General features: G+C 35.2%; 1 protein-coding gene across 1 annotated transcript in view; it reads right to left on the bottom strand.

Annotated features, from left to right (window-relative positions):
* Nucleotides 1–19,315, bottom strand: part of LVRN (laeverin) — a 59,567-nt gene that overhangs the window by 14,047 nt on the left and 26,205 nt on the right. Inside the window, exons 7-18 of the mRNA XM_090279034.1 lie at nucleotides 16,383–16,526; nucleotides 15,549–15,614; nucleotides 15,392–15,457; nucleotides 14,807–14,979; nucleotides 12,897–12,973; nucleotides 12,430–12,569; nucleotides 10,405–10,460; nucleotides 7,426–7,579; nucleotides 5,690–5,784; nucleotides 3,742–3,849; nucleotides 2,944–3,111; nucleotides 2,370–2,507 (exon numbers count right to left, since the gene is read on the bottom strand). Of these exons, the coding sequence (XP_090135160.1) occupies nucleotides 2,370–2,507; nucleotides 2,944–3,111; nucleotides 3,742–3,849; nucleotides 5,690–5,784; nucleotides 7,426–7,579; nucleotides 10,405–10,460; nucleotides 12,430–12,569; nucleotides 12,897–12,973; nucleotides 14,807–14,979; nucleotides 15,392–15,457; nucleotides 15,549–15,614; nucleotides 16,383–16,526 (1,385 nt within the window). The remainder of the gene's footprint in view (nucleotides 1–2,369; nucleotides 2,508–2,943; nucleotides 3,112–3,741; nucleotides 3,850–5,689; nucleotides 5,785–7,425; nucleotides 7,580–10,404; nucleotides 10,461–12,429; nucleotides 12,570–12,896; nucleotides 12,974–14,806; nucleotides 14,980–15,391; nucleotides 15,458–15,548; nucleotides 15,615–16,382; nucleotides 16,527–19,315) is intronic.

The raw sequence follows: 19,315 nt of genomic DNA, 5'->3' as shown, positions 1-19,315 counted from the left end.
CCGCCCACATCCCCCCCCCAACAGTCAATCCCCATCCTGTTGTCCTGTCCATGGATCATTTATATTAGTTCTTTATTTAAGTAAATTGTTAGGCAATGGATTTTTCAGAGAGTGCTGCCAACAAGTTTCTGTTTTTTATATGTAGGAAAAATGTTCTTCTGAGGAATTTTTAATTTTTATTTGTTTAAAATTAAAACACACTTGAACTCCCTTAAATTAAGGGCAATCTTTTCCATGAGTTGCCCGAAACCACTTGGGGGCTTAATTGGCCCATGTGCTGTGTATGGAATAAGAAGAGAGGAAAAACTGAACTGAGGGCTGGTTTACTCCTGAGAGCAATGCCATCCAGCTGAACTTTTTGCAATGATGGAAATGTTTGATACATGAACTATCTAATATGTAGCCACTGGCTACACTGAACACTTAAAACAGGGCTAGTGCAACAATGGAACTGAATTTTAAATTATATTTAACTATAATTAATGTAAATTTCAATATCCATACGTTAGCTTGTGGTTATCATGTTGAACAATGCAGCCTTAGGTAATTTTTAAATCTAGTGTTATCTGATTCCATGTGAAACTATACCAGAGTCCCCTGGAAAACGAATGAAAGGTACAGATTTCCTGCACTACTTGGGCAGATTCTGATTTTAAAAGGTTAGGTGGGCTTAGTAGTCTTAGGTTACTTAGCCACTCCAGGTGATTCCAAAGCTCTGCCACATTAGAAAGTGTCTGGTTTGTGCCTGGTGTGCAAATGACCTGTGGCTGAAAGACACCGTGTAACCTTGAGTCACAACAATATGTAAGGATCTTTAATACCTATGAGTGTACACCAAGTGCCAGGTACTAGTAAATACTAAGCCTGGAAGCAGCTGAGCCTTTGTTGCCTCAGGGTCCCGCAGTGCTTCCAAAGGAATGGAGAAGGGCACAGCCCATGGCGATTGCGAGGCCCTCAGGCACATTGTGCCGTATTTCTTGAAGAGACTGTTCTCTCAACATTTTAATTCCAAAAATCACTATTAGATTGTTCAGCAGGCCTTCTGGAAGAAAATGGTTGAGGCCCGTAACTGTAGTGAATGACCCTTCACAGACTTGGGAAAGCCAGGCATTCCAGACCTAGAGTGAACCTGGGGATGGAGCTTTTGTTCCAAGCTCAAGGGAGAGAGAACAGAAACTAACAGACAATCCTATGAGAACCGCTGAAACCTCATGGGACAAGGGGACCTATGGAAATAATGCTGCTTTCTATCCCAAGTCCCAAATTCCTAGTGAGAAGTAGGACCTAGGAAGGAGGGGATTATCTTTTAATGATTTTAAGCAAAAAATGGAAACACCAATTACCCCCAAGGTCTTAGGGATCCCAGGAAACTTAAGGAATTCATAAGGCCCTCTGAAGTAATGAACCTAGAATGATAAATAGTTTAAAACAAGAAATGAAGGCAATTTTCTCAATATGTGAGTAGCCTATGTGTATTCTACTGATGAGCCAGTAAATGTTACTGTACAAATAAGTTTTTATCTGCACATTTTAAATTTATGATTTAAAACCATATTATTTGGTATTGCAAAGGTGATCAATAAATATCCACAAAAATAACAAACCCAAAAAACCTATCCTATTTCATTATTTTGCTCTTTTAGAAAACCACATTCACATTCTTAAACATTTTTATTCTAAATATACTTTTTGTTTCAAAAGAACTTATTTATAAAAAGTATCTTCCAACTTTACAGGTATTTGGACCTGAACTGTTGGTTACTCTGTATCTGCTAACTCTATTTATGTGTTTATTAGGGATGTATGATTAAATAATGTTTTAGAAAGACCAGCCATTTAGGGCATGCTGTCTGATATTTGCATGTCAATATATATTTTACCCAATAGGAGGTCTAGGAAGCAAGCAAATATACCTTAAATGATGAGAAATATAAAAAAGTTCAAGAATATGGAATCCAAACATATAAAAGGAATGTGACAAATAAAACACATGAGCAATATCCAAGCTGAAGTAATAATGCACATTGTTTTTCTTAAAGATATGGTGATGTACATCCCAAAATAGATGAGCAGGTAATATGCATGTATACCAAAAAACGTGACTGGCTCTGATCTGTGTTTCAAACTTCTTAGTGGGCACAATGGGGCATTGTGGTATAAAACTGTCCCAGGAAAATCCATTTCCATATAGAAAGCCAAACCTGAGGATAGGTGACCTTTTCTTCCATAACATAGCCAGTTTGTGGTGAGACTGCATGGAGAAAAACATCATCGCTTTTCTAGTCAGTGCAAAGGACTTTTGTGACCTAGCCAGAGGAAAGCTAACCCATGACCTAAAATGAAAAAGCGGTCTCACATTTCCTTCTTACCTTTCACTCACAGCTTGCCAATTGTTGATTAAAAAGTCTTTTGCAACATATTGGCCAACTGCAGATGCTGCCACAACTTGAATTATATTTGTGTCATTAAAATTGAATGGAGATGTAGTGATGGCATATTCCATAAATCTGAAAAAAATGAATTTCCAAAAAATAAATATGTAAAAATCATCCAATATAAAAGGTTAATTTAAATAAATGGAATCAAAATCCCATATGATTCTAAGTTAATGATGCACAAATAATTATTAATTCTTAACACAGTTTTATTTTTCTCCCTTTGGTTTTTTAACTGTATTCTTCCACCAGGAACTTCCTTAAAATTAATTTTATCCAAGGATGTTTTTATTGATTTTAGAGCAAGAAACACTGATGTGGGAGAGAAACATCAATTGGTTTACCTCCTGTACACACCCCAACCAGAGATCAAACCCACAACCTACGTTATGTGTTTGGACCAGGAATCGAACCAGCAACATGTTGGAGTATGAGATGGTTCTCCAACCTACTGGGCAACCGTGTCAGGGTGCAACAGGAACTTTCACGGTAAATTGACCATAATCACCTGTTAAGTATCCATGGGTCTTTACTGCAGCTCATTGCATAAACAAGTTGAATCCTTTCTTCTTCCTTTGTGTTATTGGTGTAGATATTTAACAAAAAGTCCCATTCTTTATCACTTCCCAAGGCAATGCCGTAACATAAAATCACAGTTTTAATTGGATACGGTATTCTGTAAAGTATAATATGCAGTGATATTTCTCATAGTAGTTAAGTTATATGTTTGTCTAGAACTATATATCTAGGGAAAATGTTGAGACCTCAAAAGGAGGGATCTAGAAAGGCAACTGTGGGAACCATCATTAGTGTTACTATCATGAAATGAGATCATCAAATTAGTTTAGAAACTAATGGATTTTAAAGAAGAAGTAAATTAGAATAGTACAAACAGTAAGTATATGCTGATAATATTTGGTCTTATATCTTATTATCACATTTCCTAATAGTCTATCTGAAGTGATATATTAAAGGTAATATAATAAAACCAAAATAACAGGGTCTTAGTCTCAGCTCTCAGCGAGACAGCAGACTCACAGAGAAAAAGGCCCTGGCAATGATAGGAATACATTGGCAATGATAGATCCTGGGTGACAATCAGCGTATAAATTCTAATGAATTGTTATGCATAGACATACATTAGACAACTTTTTTAAAAAAGGATACTTGAACAGATAGTAGGGGAGAGAGATGAACCAAGTGAAAACAAAAATAATCACTCCCAGAGTGAGAGCATCAAAAAGGTAGAGAAATTGATGATGCTGAAATAGGACGAAAACAAGGGCAATTACAATATTACTCTTACTCATTCTCTGGGTGGTTCATCCAGTTTTTGAAGAGTTCTCTTGACAGCTGAAGACAGTCTTCAAGGCCAAAGAAACATACAGCCCCAAAAAGGTTTTCCAGTGATATTCTTGAAGGAAAAGTCAAAGAAAAACATTTTATTTTGCATTACTACATTATTTTTCTGCCTCCAAGAATATGTTTCATAAAACTATGGGTATTTTAAAATATCCTTCCAATAACATTGGGTCTGCTGGAAAAAAACAAAAACCATTCTGGATAATGACATGTTTTAGATTCAGAGAAATGTTTGCTAAGAAGCTCTCAGACACCAAATAAACTGCTAAGACAGTATTTTTTGAAAAGTTAGAAATTAATTACTGCCATCCTTCATCTCCCTCAATCACATACAGTGTACAACACACTCCACATCTGTTATCAATTTATTTTTCCTCCCTTTTACAATTATTGCCTTGTGGATTAAAAAAATGACTTGAGTATTTGGTCTAATACCCTTAAAAACAAAGTTTTTTTTAGAGATGGAAAGGAAAGGAAATGGGTTGTTTCTCTCCTTAACAATGTGCTTTTCCTTCCTTAAATTTCTGTTTCTTTTTCAACTCCTCTTGGCTATTACATTTATGACAGAAAAAGAATAGAGGTTTTTGTTTTGTTTTTATAGCTGAGAAGGGGTACACATTATGGTTTAAAATGAAGTTCAAAAGACTACAGTGAAGAACAATAGTAAGTCCAGAAAAGCAGTGCCTGAGATGTGTCTTCCAGTCCCCAAGTTTGGAGTCAGAGGCAAAGAAATTCAAACTGTCCATAATTTTCTAGAATATGCAAGAGCTAAATTTTTATTGCTCCACCCTCTAGTTTAAATCCAGCTTGACCCGACCTGATAAGAAGAAGTGGAATGTCAAGGGTGGAGGCCCATTGAGAAACTGCTCTGAGAATCCATTTACACACACACTCCCTCTCCCCACCCATCCCAACCTGGCTGGAGCAAGTTGTGGGATAATAGGAAAAGCAGGTTACTTCAGTCTGATTAACTAGCCCAAGAACACAGCAGGCTAACGGGTGTGCTGCCTGACCGAGCACACTTTACCTTCCTGTTTATTCACACATGCCTACATGCTTACTCCCCGGTTACTTCCTTGTCTTCCATCTACTTGTCCATTCAACCCTGTCCTTCCAATCACAGACCCTGGCACTCAAATTTTCTCCTCTCTCAGAAGGATACTCAGGAGAGATAATCACATTTTGTGTACTATGTATTTCTTTTTTGGTCTACTTGATTTCAGCTTCATTTGACGAGCAATGTAAATTTAACCCCTATACCATTGTTGATTATAACCTCCCTCTCTAAATCTAGAAACCCAGCATACACGCACAAACCTTGGGTCCCAGGGAGACCAGCGATACCACAGCTGTATTCTGACTTTCACTTCCTTCCTAGACCATCACAACAACATGCTTGATCCCCTCACCGAACCAATGATGTGAAAATCATTTATAATGCTTCGGATCACACACAATTACTGATATATTTCACTGCCAACCTCTCTCACCAAACTTGCGCAATGGTAGAAGTTGTCAGCAATAATATACAGAGGGCACCTTTCCCCCTGTGGCCTTCCCATGCCCTTCAATTAATTGGCACAGGCTGACTTTGCTTAGCACAACCCTTCACCAATAGTATGACACACTTACAGTTTCAACCAGTAGCCTTAGATTTGAGAATGTAAAGCTATAAATTCCTGTGAATACACATATGTGTTTTGCAGGTAAATGAAGATCTCAAACTATTATTTCCTATTAGAATACATGTAGCTCACCAATCTCAAGCTACTCTTCTAAAATAGCACAAAACCTCTCAATGCATCGTAGATATTAAGATCTTATTTTGTAAATCTGGAAGCCTATTTATTAATATGAATCATTGTAATTATCATTGTTCAAAAAATACTTACAGGGCTAAATAGTCATCTTGCAATGATGCCACATTTTCACGAATTATAGTTGAATAAATATTCCATATTGAGATAAATCTCTTTAATAGATACTTCTATAAACAATAAAGAAAATATAGTGTTAGTTTTGGCTCACAACACTGAATTTGCACTGTATTTCTCTTTATCTGAAAAGACATTAATAGTTAGATATATTTCTTCAAAAATTATCTTTATGTGTTAGTAATGTGTAATTGATTTTTTAACCTCCCTGGGTTCAATTTTTTTTATACAAAACAAAAAACAGGGTTTACAATAATACCAATATTACAGTTTTGTGAAGACTAAACAGTATATGTAAGCACTGTGCCTGGCACATAAATAAATAAATGTTAGGTATTATTATCATTTACTAACACCCCATCCATTACTGGTTGTCTTCAAAAATGAGGAAAGAAAAATGTAAAAATTTAAAACTATTTAACTTTCTACCTTAAAACATCCATGTTTAATATATATACCACCAAAAATGTAAGGAGACCTGATTTACGCCTTGAACAAACTTAAGCCCTAAACCTGAAATAGTTTCTTCCATTGAGCTCTCAGCTGGTAAATAATAAAATTGTAAAATGTATACATTTACAATACATCTCCGAGAATAAACTAGATGTTATTCATTGAAATTTTTTAAAACCAAAACTAATTTTTACTTATTTACCCATATCCAGTCATCAGATATTATCAATGAGCAACCTCCATCCCACAAACATTTAAGCTTTCCATTGGTTACCATCCCCACATTCAAGTAAGCTGCCACCAGCAATTTGGACAGTAGAGAAAAGAAAGTCTGGAACCCTGAGGTATTTGTGATCTCACTCTCCAACTGCCCCAGCAACTCACTTAAAATCATCACCACTTAACTTACTTTCTGGTTTGTTTGTGGCCCTTAACGCTCCAAAGGGTTGCTCCCTAACTTTTGCTTTGATTTTTCCTGTGCTGTCTATTTTATGATCACTGTCTAAAACCTGATAATGGAACTGTTCTCCTTTTACATTGCTTGTTATGATGACATGTTATTTCTTCATTCATTAATTCTAATTTCCCTCTCTCTCTTTGCAACATCAAAAGCAGCTTTGAAACTTCTACTTTTTCTGGAATATACCTCTCTGGTTTTAAGTGCTGGCCCTATAAATCAGAGTATTTCAATTATGAATATAGGATTTTTCAAAGTCATTCTGTTGATTAACAATATTGTAAGAAAAAAAAGGTATGCTATTTCTATTCCCTTCTCGTTTCTTAGGACACACTACTTCAATAAGAATTAAGTACCTTTCTAAACTTTTTTAAAAAGATTTTATTTATTTATTTTTTAAAAAGAGGTGAAAGGAGGGAGAAAAAGAAACATCAATCATTTGCCTCTCCACATGCCCCCAACTGGGGATCTGGCCCACAACCCAGGCATGTGCTCTGAGTGGGAATTGAACCAGCAACCTTTCAACTCACAGGCTGGCACTCAATCCACTGAGCCATTCCAGCTAGGGCTCAAACTTCTATCATACTCATATACCAGACCAGGTTTATGACTAAAGTACTTATTTTAAAAAGAATAATCAGTCATTCCTTAAAAAAATGAATATATGTATGGAACTAATATAATAGACTATTACTTTTGAAAGGCTTGTTTCACAGATGCTCTATAGAATATAGAAAAAGGAAAAGTAAATCTTTTAAAACCACATAACAAAGAATAAAATTACCTTTAATAATGGGTATGTATCATAGTTGTTCACATCAGAAACAAAATTCCTGGGTAGCAGGTTCATCAAGACTGTATGCCATACTATGATTTCATCTTCTTCAGCAAGGTACTTGGTTAAATCAAGTGCTGTTTCAATCTCAATATAATTGTTTCTGTTTGGTTTAAAAACAAAAACTAAAAAACCTTCACTTGCTAAATGAGTTGTACACTTTCCATGTTTGTTCCATGCTTCAAGGCCTGACTTCAATAAGGTATGTGAAATCAGGAAGCGAGAGGGTAAAAGTCCCTCATTGATTAGATGGGAACCAAGAAATGTTGACAGAGCCTCCGCTTCAATTTGGCAAAGGAATATCTGTGCATTTAGTATGCATCCTTATGAGTGTAATTTCCATTCAACAAGTATTAATTAAAAATCATTCTCTAGCTAATGTTCTATCAGCACAAACTAGAATATAGGACATTACCTTGCCTACCACTGAGGAGCTTACTTCTTCAGTGAGGAGCTGAGATTTATGCATAAGCAGTTGTTAAAAAGTCCTAAAAAATGCAGTCAATATAATAAAGTAACAAAGAAGGAAAACATATGCATGTGATGGAAAAGTCAGTGAAGTCAGAGGAGGAAGAATTTGAGAACAATGAAGGATGGATAGGATTGAAATGGGTAGTGAAAAAGAGGAAAGACAGTTTGGGACAAAGACAAAGTGGGAATTAACATGATGGGCAGACCAAGCTAATTGAAGGAGAGGATTTATTTTGTGTATAGTTGAGAGGTGGGACCTAATAGGAAAGGTGTATTAAAACCTTGGAGAGCTATGAATGTCAGGATGAAGAGTTTACAGGTGTTTAGACAACTGGGTAATATGAAATTGGTGCCTAAAAATGTTATTTCAATTGGGCTGAAGAAGATAGAATGGAATTCAAAGGAACTAAAGGCTAGAAGCTAATGCAATAGGCCAAGCCAAAGATCATGAAAGCTTGGCTTAGTATGAGGCAGTAAAGATAATAAGTATATTGAGAATCCAAGACTTTTCCAAGAACAAATTAACAAGAAGACATGGTGACTATTTGGGAAATAAAGAGTTCAGGATATCTCTGATGTTTTAAGTTTGCGTGACAGGAAGAATAGTAATACTTTTGACACAGAGGAAAAAAATGATAGCAGGAACAATTTAGAGACAAAAAGAAGTTGAGTGTCTTGGGTGCTGAATTTAAATGACCACAGGATAAACAGAAGTCATGAAGAGACAAGTAGATATGTAGATTAGAAGTCATTGACATATCTTCCACAAACAATTATTGAGTACCTTATATCTTCTAGGCACCATACATGTACAGAATGGAATAATCACTGAAATTGAAAAATGCCTGTGTTATCCAAAGGAATGATAGAACAAAATAACATAGCCATCACTGGTCTTGAGGATGCTCACAGCAGCAGGAAGAAGAGAAATCAGATACATGAGAATTGTTTTTGTATATTGGAGTCTCAGGAAGCCAAAAAGAAAGTTTCCAGGAGGATGTGGTCAACAGTATGAAAGTCATAGTAATCTTAGAGAGAAGTTTCAACAAAAGTAGTGAGCAAGGAAGTGTGCTGCAGATCACATAGGGAAAAGTAATAAAGAAATGAAAGATGAGAAAAGCAGACACTCATTCAAGAAATATGACAAGCCAAAAAAAAGGAGGGAACACACTAGATAATTAATTTATCATGTATGTTTCCCTTAGTTTTATGGTCTGAAAATTTAAATTCTGAACATATATTAATTTACCTGGCTAAGTACTTACCAGCAGTTTATATTAAATAAGTATGATATAAATCAAATAAACAATTTTATAATATGTTAAAATACAGGCTGTATCTCATTAAAATTATACCTACAGCCATCACCCTTGGGTAACATAAATCACTTCAAAATCTCAGGTCACCATCTATTTATTCCAGCAACTCTTTTTTAAAAAACGCAGCTACTTGATTTCCTTAACCCGCAATATGAACACATCTACAAACTTACTAAATTTACCATTTTAACATTTACTAAAGTTTACAAAGGTAAGCCTGAATCACTTGTAGTTTACCTAAGTTTTTATTCCTGATTGATACTTTAAAAATAATGATTCTTATACTTTTTTTTGTAATAATCCTATAAATATTTAAACACTATTATCTTTTTTTCTATTTATATCTCCTCTACTGCATCCTTTTCAAACTCTTCCTTTATAGGATTCCTTTTAAAACATTGAATCATGTTTGCTGATCTTTTAAGACCCTTTAGAAAATTCTCCATAGTCATTTTAAATCTTATTACACCAAAGTCAATTTAATTGAAAATATATAGGACTTTGATATAACTGACTACCATGTTTTGATTTCAGAAAGAACATATTCTTCCTCTCAAATTGTTGGAAAAAAACATTGTTTTCTGTGGCTTGCTAATTTTAATAGACATTATTGCTCTTTTCTGATAATAATTTTCAAATTGTGTTTTTTTATCTTTTTTAGCTGGAAAATACACATAAATTCAGCATTGTAACCATTTTTAAGTGTGCGGTTCAGTGGTATTAAATTCATGCATAAGGTTGTGTCTCCTTAACTCTTCTAATCTATAAAACTGAAATTCTGTACCTATTAAATAGTATCTCTCTCTTTTCCCTCTTCTCCAGCCCCTGACAGCCACCAATCTACTTTCTGTGTTTATAATTTGACGACTCTAATGACATCATGTAAGTGGAATCATAATGTTTGCCTTTTTGTGACTGGCTTACTTCACTTAGCATAATGCCCTCAAGTTTCATCCATGTTGTTGCATATTCCAGGAACTTTTATGTAATAAAATTCCACTATACCACAGAATTTGATCCTAATCTTGATAAATTAGGGCCTGGATATACTAAAGAACCAACTTCATAGTGATGAAGTTCATAATGATAAAGTTCTCAAGGTATAGTCTAAAACCATGAGAAAAGAAAATATACTCACTTAGATAAGGAAAAGGCATCATCAATCAACTGCAGTCTGTGAATAACAGGAATAGCCTACAAATTAGATGCCAATATGTGCAGAAAAAGATGAGAACTTTTTTTAGTAAAAAAATAATTTTCAAAAGGATAACATTTAAAGATTATTGCTGCTTAAAAAGCACTTTCATGTGAATTGTCTCATGCGCAGAGAAACAATAATTACTAAATGTAGTCCCCATAATTTATTTATTATACATGTTTTTTCCCAAATACTCCCTGAAAACAGCATGTTAAAAAACTAAAACAGGAAGCCAAGTTTAAAAGACCCCTCCAAAACAGAAAGTATACATTAAATTATATTACAATGCCCAAATTATTGTCAGGAGAATTTTTTGGCATAGGGGGCCTTAAATAAATATTATTTAGCACTATTTTGGTAATATTTAAGTATTCTTTAAATGATATATCTCTCCTCGAGATTTTACTACTTTGACACAACACCACGAACAGGGAGCCCTGTGAATCAAGGAAAGGCAAGGGTCAATTGCCTACATAACTGCTTAGGCTTCTGTTTGAGCTCCTTGGCATTGCCAGGCCATGTGACTCTGTCTCTGCGTTAGTGTCCTAAGCATGGACAGAGCCTCCCACAGTATTCCTTCAACACCTCCCAGCATTTTTGTATAGTTAGTTCTAGAAAATGTATCTTCACTATATCCCTATGAACATCTGAGCAAGCCAAGCTTAATTCTTTCCTTGGTAGTAGTCTCATCTCTTTCCTGGCAGTAATCACTCATTTTTTAGATTTAATATTAATAATTGAAATATTTTTTATTTTCTCACCAATTATGTTATAGGAGTAACTGACTTCAGTGTTTAAATAAGTAAATCTACAGTGGTTTCAAGAAATCATTGGTATAGTGACATGACTTAGTGCCTCCCTAGTCAAGAGTGCCCTTAGAGATTAACAAGAATTTAGCTACTTTGAAAAAGATTTTAGAACAAAATATTTTCATAAGTACTTTTTGTAGCTTTACTCAAAAGTGCAATAATAATTTTTAAAAATTAATGAACATGTTTGAATGCCCAAATTGTCAGTCCTTTGTTAAACATAACACATGCATCACTTTATTTAATCTTTGCAACAACCCTTTAAGGTTGGTCTGTTATACCCATTATTATACAGGTGAAGAAACTGTGGCATGACTGGCCAAATAAGAGGCCTAAGGCCACACACCTGGTAAATGATGAACAAAAATATAAACACAAATCTACCGAATCCAAAACCCAAGGTCTGGACCAATGTTCTTTATTGCCTCTTCTGGTAGAGAGGATGCTGCATGCGTGTCTCAGAGAACTTTCAAAGAGAGAGATATCTAAGATTTCTTTTAGTTCAACACTCTAGTTTTGTAAATGGTGTCTGAGTGAACTGCCCAAGGCTTCACAGCTGTGCCAACTCTATAGAATTCTAATCCTGGATCCATCTCCACCAGTGGAGATTTGGTTTAATTCAACCAATCAAAATCTTAGTGATTGGAGCTAGTCAACATATTGTATAATGATTTACAGTTGTTTCACAATTTAAAGTGATATTAGATTATTGTTGATATTTTGTGGATTAAATTCTCCCCTCTGAGAGAGTAAGAATATAATTTTTATAAAATTAATATTTTCTAGCAGATACTGCAGACCTATTATGGGCTTAGAAATCTTAAGTATGTGTTTACCGACATTGTCTCTAATCCTCATGATAAATAAGAAACAATATAATATTGTTTTCATTTTAAAGTGAAGAAATGAAAGCAGAACATTTAAGTAACTTGCTTAACATCATAAAACTAAAGGTTAATAGGAAAATGTATTGTGGAAAAGTGAGATTAATGTTCAAATACACAATACATTCAACCAAAATCTCTCCTTTTTAAGAATAAGAAAAGAGGGGAGAGTCTTCTCCCACCAGACAGGTTTATAAAAGCTCAATACTAAAAGACTAGAGATTGAAATATTAATGACATTTATTTAATAAAAGGTATGAAAATAATCTTACCTTAGGATTTTTTTCTAGCTGTTGATTTAATTTCTTCCAACCTAATTTATCATAGTTAACTCTATAATATCCAGTCATATTCAAATTTAAAATCACCCAATCATGATCAGAATCTGAAAGTTGCATTTCAGGGAATAATTCTACAAAGGAATATGTGAAATGTTTGAAATGGTACATTTGAAAAACACTTCAATATATTTCTGTGATAGCCTCCTAGTTCTAAACATTAAACCCAACGAAACAAAAATTAAAGGAATTCTAATATATATATCTATATTACCATATAATTATATATTTTCACATTAATAGCTTTTGATTTGAAACTTCTCTTTAGATCTCTATGTTCAACAAGAATAATATAATACTTTAGTTTTAAACAGGATAATTTTTCAAAAGCTTAATATTTCAACTTTTTATAATATATATTTATGTGTATGTGAAAGATACTTTACAAATTTGTTACTTACTGCTGCTTTTATCTAGCCAGGCTAAAGACTGTGTAGTTCCATTTTTCATCCAAAGAATAGGTACAATCCATGTGTTACTATGGGAAAAAAATTTAGTTCAGTTAATTTCCACACATAAGAATGTAAGCACTGAGCCAATATTACATGAGATGATAAAAATAACAGAACTCGAAATCTTTGTTCATTCCCTCTGGATATGTAGGACTTTACTCTTATGATTATTCACTATTGTTTTTACAAGCCAATTTTGCTTTAGCTATTTGTTTACTCTTTCTTGTTGTATCTTACAGATTTACTTCTTATAATTTAAGGTAGCTACTAAGACTGTCTTACATTTGAAACTTTAAAGGCCTGTTTATGATAAATTATAGCCACCTGGCCTTTTCAGAGGTCGTTCAAATGCTGCAGACAGATCCAAATCCATCCTTGCCAAGAGAGGTAAAGGGTAATTTAAGAAGAAAAAGCTTGATGGCCCTGGCTGGTGTGGCTCAATGGATTGAGCACTGGCCTGCAAACTGAAAGGTTGCTGGTTAGATGCCCCATCAGGTCACATGCAGGGGATAGTTGGCCAGGTCCTGGGTAGCTGGCCGGCTTCCCAGTTGGGGGCGTGTTAGGAGCAACCAATCAATGTTTCTCTTCCTCCCTTTCTCCCCACTTTCCCCTCTCTATAAAACTAAATAAATAAAATCTTTAAAACATTTAAGAAAAAAAAAGGGTTGGCAAATATTTCAATATTTTTTTCGGTGTCAAGCTTTCTCCCCATCTGAAAAACGTTCAGCATGATTATTCACATTTACTGAATGCCGACATTCTTGGTGATCATGACCTGGATGAAGTAGCTGACCACAGAGAGGACATTAGTCATCTGAAGGGACATGTTACTTGGAGTTTGGGCAAAATTTCCAGTCTTGCTCAAATGCCTACAAGTCTAGGTTCTCAAAGACAATAAACTGAGGGCTTGTGTTTTACCTGATAGCTAAGGCATGCCTCTTCTCAAAAGACACAATATCACAGTGAAAAGAGACCTTTAGGTCTCTTGTTCCTCTTACCTGTGTTTTTTTTTTTTTTTTAAAGAATACGACAACCTGCAGATTTTGGTGGTGGTATTTGAAAATTAATTACTCATTTGTGGTAATATAGCAGTAAGTTGTAAGGATCAAAATTTTATGAAAAACAGTTGAGGATTATCTAACAAACTAAGAAATAGAAGGGAAGGGAAGGAGAAAGTGATAAATGCTAAGCCACTTTATACTCATTTCATTTCATTTTTACAACAGTCTCCTGTTAAGTATTTATTTTATTGATAAGGCAACTGAAACTCAGAGATTTTATATAAGACTTAACCTAAGGTTTCAGTTTTGATGAAGTCAATATTTGAACCCAGTATCTAAAGGCCCTAATTCTAATAACTCTAATATTATAGGTATGGCTACATGCATGGGTAGACATGCACAGGACTAATCCTCATGGACATAGTTGCAATTCAGTACCATTTCTAGGGAAGAGAAGATGACCTTGCAATAGGATCTCCTTTTCTCCTAACTAGCATGAGGTCGTGCACAGGTCTAAGATATTGCCTGACACCCAGAGTTGGGAGTAATTCATTATTTCTGTCTGAAGGACAAAAAGGAATATATAACACCCAAAGCTTTTGGTCACTGGTGTGGGGGAGGGGCACTGCCTTGAATTCTTAAATGCAGATCTCTGGCCTGGCTCAGGACATCAGGGGCTCTATCTCATCCTAACACCCAAGTAACATCCTGCATAGAGTCCTAAGCCACCATCCCAGAGTCACATAGCAAGAGAGTGTGTAGCCACCAGGGGTTATGCTTCCTCATCCACAGGCTGGCTTCCATTTGTTCAGAACTCTAGCCCAGGGAAGGTAAAAACAGAGGAGCAAATCTACCTACTTGTGCGTTAGAAGAGTCTGATTTTTAACTTTTCCAAGATAAAATGGTTCCTGTTTCATGACGCCAGTAGATACATTTAAGGTGATAACTGGAAAACCACTCTGGTGTGTCCAACTGTCCATTATGCTTTTTACTGTTGCTGGCAAAACAATTTTACTCTGGTCATCTATGGCCTATTTTTAAAAATCATCAGAAAAGCAGATATTTGTCATGAAAATCTTTTGAGGTAGCAATCTCCTAAAAGAAACTGTATGACTGTTTTATACAGTAATTCCCAGTGGGTAATATTCTGAGCCAAATTGAGAACTCCGTTTAACTCTATATCAGAATAGTTCCTCAGTTCATTTTTTCATTCATTCATTCATTCATTCACTGAACACATATTATTAGATGTAATATGTGCAGGCTCTGTTCTAGGTACTGGAAATACAGTGGCGAAGACTAAAGAAAGAGCTCTGACTTAAAGGAGTTTCACAAACAAGGCAAAATTGTTTCCCTGTGGCATTGCCATACACACATGGCCACTCCATCTTGTTGAACTCTATCATACAACTCAAGAGAAACATGTCAGAAGTAGGACAATACCATTTGAAAATGCCTCCATAGATCATCTTGCTCAGCATTTGAGTAAGAAAATGTCTCCAGATACGACTATAAAAATAGAAAAGTTAAGATTAAAATAAATCACATCCAAAAGCAATTTATGTTTACTGCCATCCAGGTAACAATTTTGTAAACTCACCTTAAGTGCGCTGATAAATACACTCTCATTCAGGAAACTAGAAAGCATCCGGGCCATTGACGCTCCCTAAGACATAAGAAGCTGTCCATCATTTGAACAAAATTCAATATCTAAATACTGACACATTCCATTTTGATTAGCATTATTCTGGGCTGTGCTCCTGATTGCATTGTGCAATTTAGCTGAATGTTTCAGTTATTCCAGAATATTTTAATAGTAGATTGTCTTAGTTAATAGGTAAAAGATGAGTTAATTTCCTACATATAAAGAGTTCAGAGTATACAAAATGTTTTAAATTGATATACAGTAGTCCCTCTCTATATGGCGGTTCACTTATCGCAGCCTTACTGTATCGTGGGATTTTAAAAAATATTATATATAATTATTTATCGTAGATTTTTCACTATATCATGGGATTTTGCAGTACTGTATACATATGTTGTTAAAGTTATGTAGGTTTAAGAGTGTAGAATAAATGTAAGGTTCCTACTTCGTGGGGGGTCTGGAATGTAATACCTGTGATAAGTGAGGTAATACTGTATTTCCATGGCAAGAATAAATTTGCACCAAGCAGAAGCATTTACCTTAAAAATAGCAAGTGTCTTAGTCTATTTATAACGATAGATGGTACTGATCACCTAATATGGGCTTGATTAATATTTACTAGATAAGAATTGACTTAACCACATTTTCTGAAATCTATCTACTGAATAAAATTAAGGTTATTTGTATCAAAAGTTGTACAGTAGCATATTAGTCTATGACCCCTAGAATCCATTTTATGCAACTTTCTGCAAGAGTACAGAACAAAAGGAAATATATGACTGATTTTACCTTATTGTAAGTAAATGAGTCAAAGAGCTCATTTATTTCACTTGTTTCCGTGAAATTTTCCACCTTCATGGATACAGCTCTAGACACCAGGGCATGATCTTCTCTGAGAACATCATGTAAAATGTTAGAAAAAAACACCTCATTCTAAAAGGAAAAAATTGAGCCACATTAACTTCTGAGGTGTCACAGAAACACAAAATTCAATGTTCCCAAAATGCTTTCAAAAACTGACACTGAAGAGGGAAAGAAAAACAAAACAATAATTGCAAAGTACTCTGTGAGCTGCAATATGCCAAATAAGTAAGGATTCTGTGAATAATGAAACTCTAGGATTCTTTCCTTCCCATTTGGTGTCCATTTTTATTTCAATTTTTAAAAAATCAATTACAAAAGGTAATGTGATTTCCAAGAGAGCCAGCTACATTTGCCCTAAGGAGGTCCCTGGGGGAATAGAATCTCTTGGTCATTTTAAACCTCTAGAATTTTACAGATAATTTTATTAGTAACCCCTTAAAATGATCAATCTCTCTTACATGGACATTTATAAACCAAAAGCATGCCATATTTATACATTGCCAATGTAATAATTTGAAATTGTATCCACAGACTGGATACAACAGTTTATAACTATGTGTTAAGAGAAGGCAATTTGTTATATTTTAATGAAAGGTACAGAACTCTACAGAAGATTAGATCTCACTGACACATGAGAAGGGCCATTTCTTTCTGAAGGAAAGCTAGGAGGATAACAAAAGTATAGACAAGAGATGAATGGGAACGAATGAGCCACAGAAGGGGCAGTGGAGAAGCTGCAGGGAAAGCTCACTGGAGAGCTGGGGGAGCCCCTATTAATCCACATTAAGCCTCTCTTAGGGGTCTCCAGGTTGAATCTCTCACCCCTGCAGTGTCAAATAAACTTAAAATTCTCTTCCACTTCCATTAGCCAATGCTCTGATCAACTCTCTCCTACTAGCACATTGTTTTTAGATTTACTAATACCATTGATGAGGCTATTATCAATCTGAGAAAGCCTGTCATTTAAAGCAATGCATGTCAGTAAAGACCATTTTTAATGTCAATAAAGAATAACTGGGAATTTTGTCAAACTCATATTCTAATTCAGTTGGTCTGATTTGGGACCTGTGTTTTTAATAAACTACCAGATGATGCTGATATTGCTAGTTCAAGAATCACACTTTGAGCAGTAAAAATTTAGGGGAGATATCTGCATAAGTCTGATCTTGTTAAGTACAGGTTTTATTAGTTTAACCCTCAAGAGTTCTGTTTCTGCATATGGTTCTCTGATATTCTTACTCAATTTCAATCTGATGACTAGATTAGAAGTCCATGATCTTATAAAGATCATTGAAATAAGGCCTTAAGGCTTTTAGAAAACAAAGCTTATGCTAATTTTCTCAAGTGCCAGGATCTGATGCTCTTCCAGCAAAGGTTATATTCACTCAGCTCCACAAGCAATTGAGAAATGTAGATTCAGAAAAGAGAGGTTAATAACCAATGATGAAAAATGTAACTAAATGGTACAAAAAGGCTAATCTTACCATCTGAGCTTCAAAAACACCAGTAATATGTTTTCATCAAGTTTTCCCAGATATGACAATATGTTAGCCATTTTAGCTGCATTTAGAGGTATTGATTGATGTTAGTATATTTTCTTCAATTAAGAACATAGAGGGTAGATTAATAACTAAATGAGACAAACAAAGGCAGTAGATCTCTGGTAGTCTCCAACAAGCTGCCTAGGCCCAGACTGGGACACGATCTGACGCCACCAGGGGCAGATCAAGGAAGTGCAGATCAATCTAAGAACCAGCAACAAACAAGAAGAGTCACAAAAATGGGGAGAGAGAGGAACAAACCCCCATTGAAAGGAAAGGAAAAATCCCCAGAAAGAGTGCTAAATGAAATAGAGGAAAGCAAACTATCAGACATGGAATTCAAAAGATGGATTATAGGGAAGCTCAATGAGCTCAGCAAGCACAAAGAAAACTACAAAGAACTCCAGGGAAACTACAAGGAACTTACTGAGAATTACACCAGCATAAAAAAGGACATAGAAGCTATCAATAAGAGCCAGGAGGAAATGAAGAATACGATCTCTGAATTGAAGAACACAGTAGAAGAAATTAAAAGCAGGCTAGAGGAAGCAGAAGATCAGATCAGCGAGCTGGAAGACAGTGTAGACAAAAACTCCCAGACAGTGCAACAAAATGAAAAAAGACTGAAAAAGAACGAAGAGGTTTTAAGAGAGCTGCAGGTCAACATGAAATCTAATAAAATCCATATCATAGGAATACCAGAAAGGAGAAGAAGAGGAGCAAGGGATAGAAAACCTGATCGAAAAAGTAATGACAGAAAACTTCCCTAACTTGATGACAGAAAAAGTCACGCAAGTCCAGGAGGCACAGAGGCTCCTAATGAGGATGAACCCCAACAGGCCCACTCCAAGACACATCATAATCAAAATGGCAACATTCAAAGACAAAGAGAGAATCATAAAAGCAGCAAGAGAGAAACAGCTAGTAACATACAAGGGAGTTCCAATAAGGCTATCATAGATTTCTCAGCAGAAACACTACAAGCCAGAAGGGAATGGCAAAAAAAATATTCCAAGCAATGAAAAACAAAGACCTACAACCAAGGCTACTCTACCCATCAAAGCTCTCATTCAAAATGGAAGGTGAAATAAGGAGTTTCCCAGACAAAAGAAGGCTAAAAGAATACCTCTCCACCAAACCAGCATTTCAAGAGATGCTAAAGTGTCTGCTTTAAGAAGATGAAGAAACAGAGAGAGACAGAGAGGAACAGAAGTACAAAGGGGAAAAATGACAATGAATGAGTACCTATAAATAACAACAAAAGAACTTATGCCCCCCTATGTTCATAGCAACACTATTTACAATAGCCAAGTGCTG

The sequence above is a fragment of the Furipterus horrens genome, unplaced genomic scaffold, assembly GCF_987537825.1.
Source record: "Furipterus horrens unplaced genomic scaffold, mFurHor1.1.pri manual_scaffold_5, whole genome shotgun sequence".
NCBI lineage: Eukaryota > Metazoa > Chordata > Mammalia > Chiroptera > Furipteridae > Furipterus > Furipterus horrens.
Note: the sequence above shows the minus strand (reverse complement) of the source record. Positions and strands in the feature narration are given on the sequence as shown.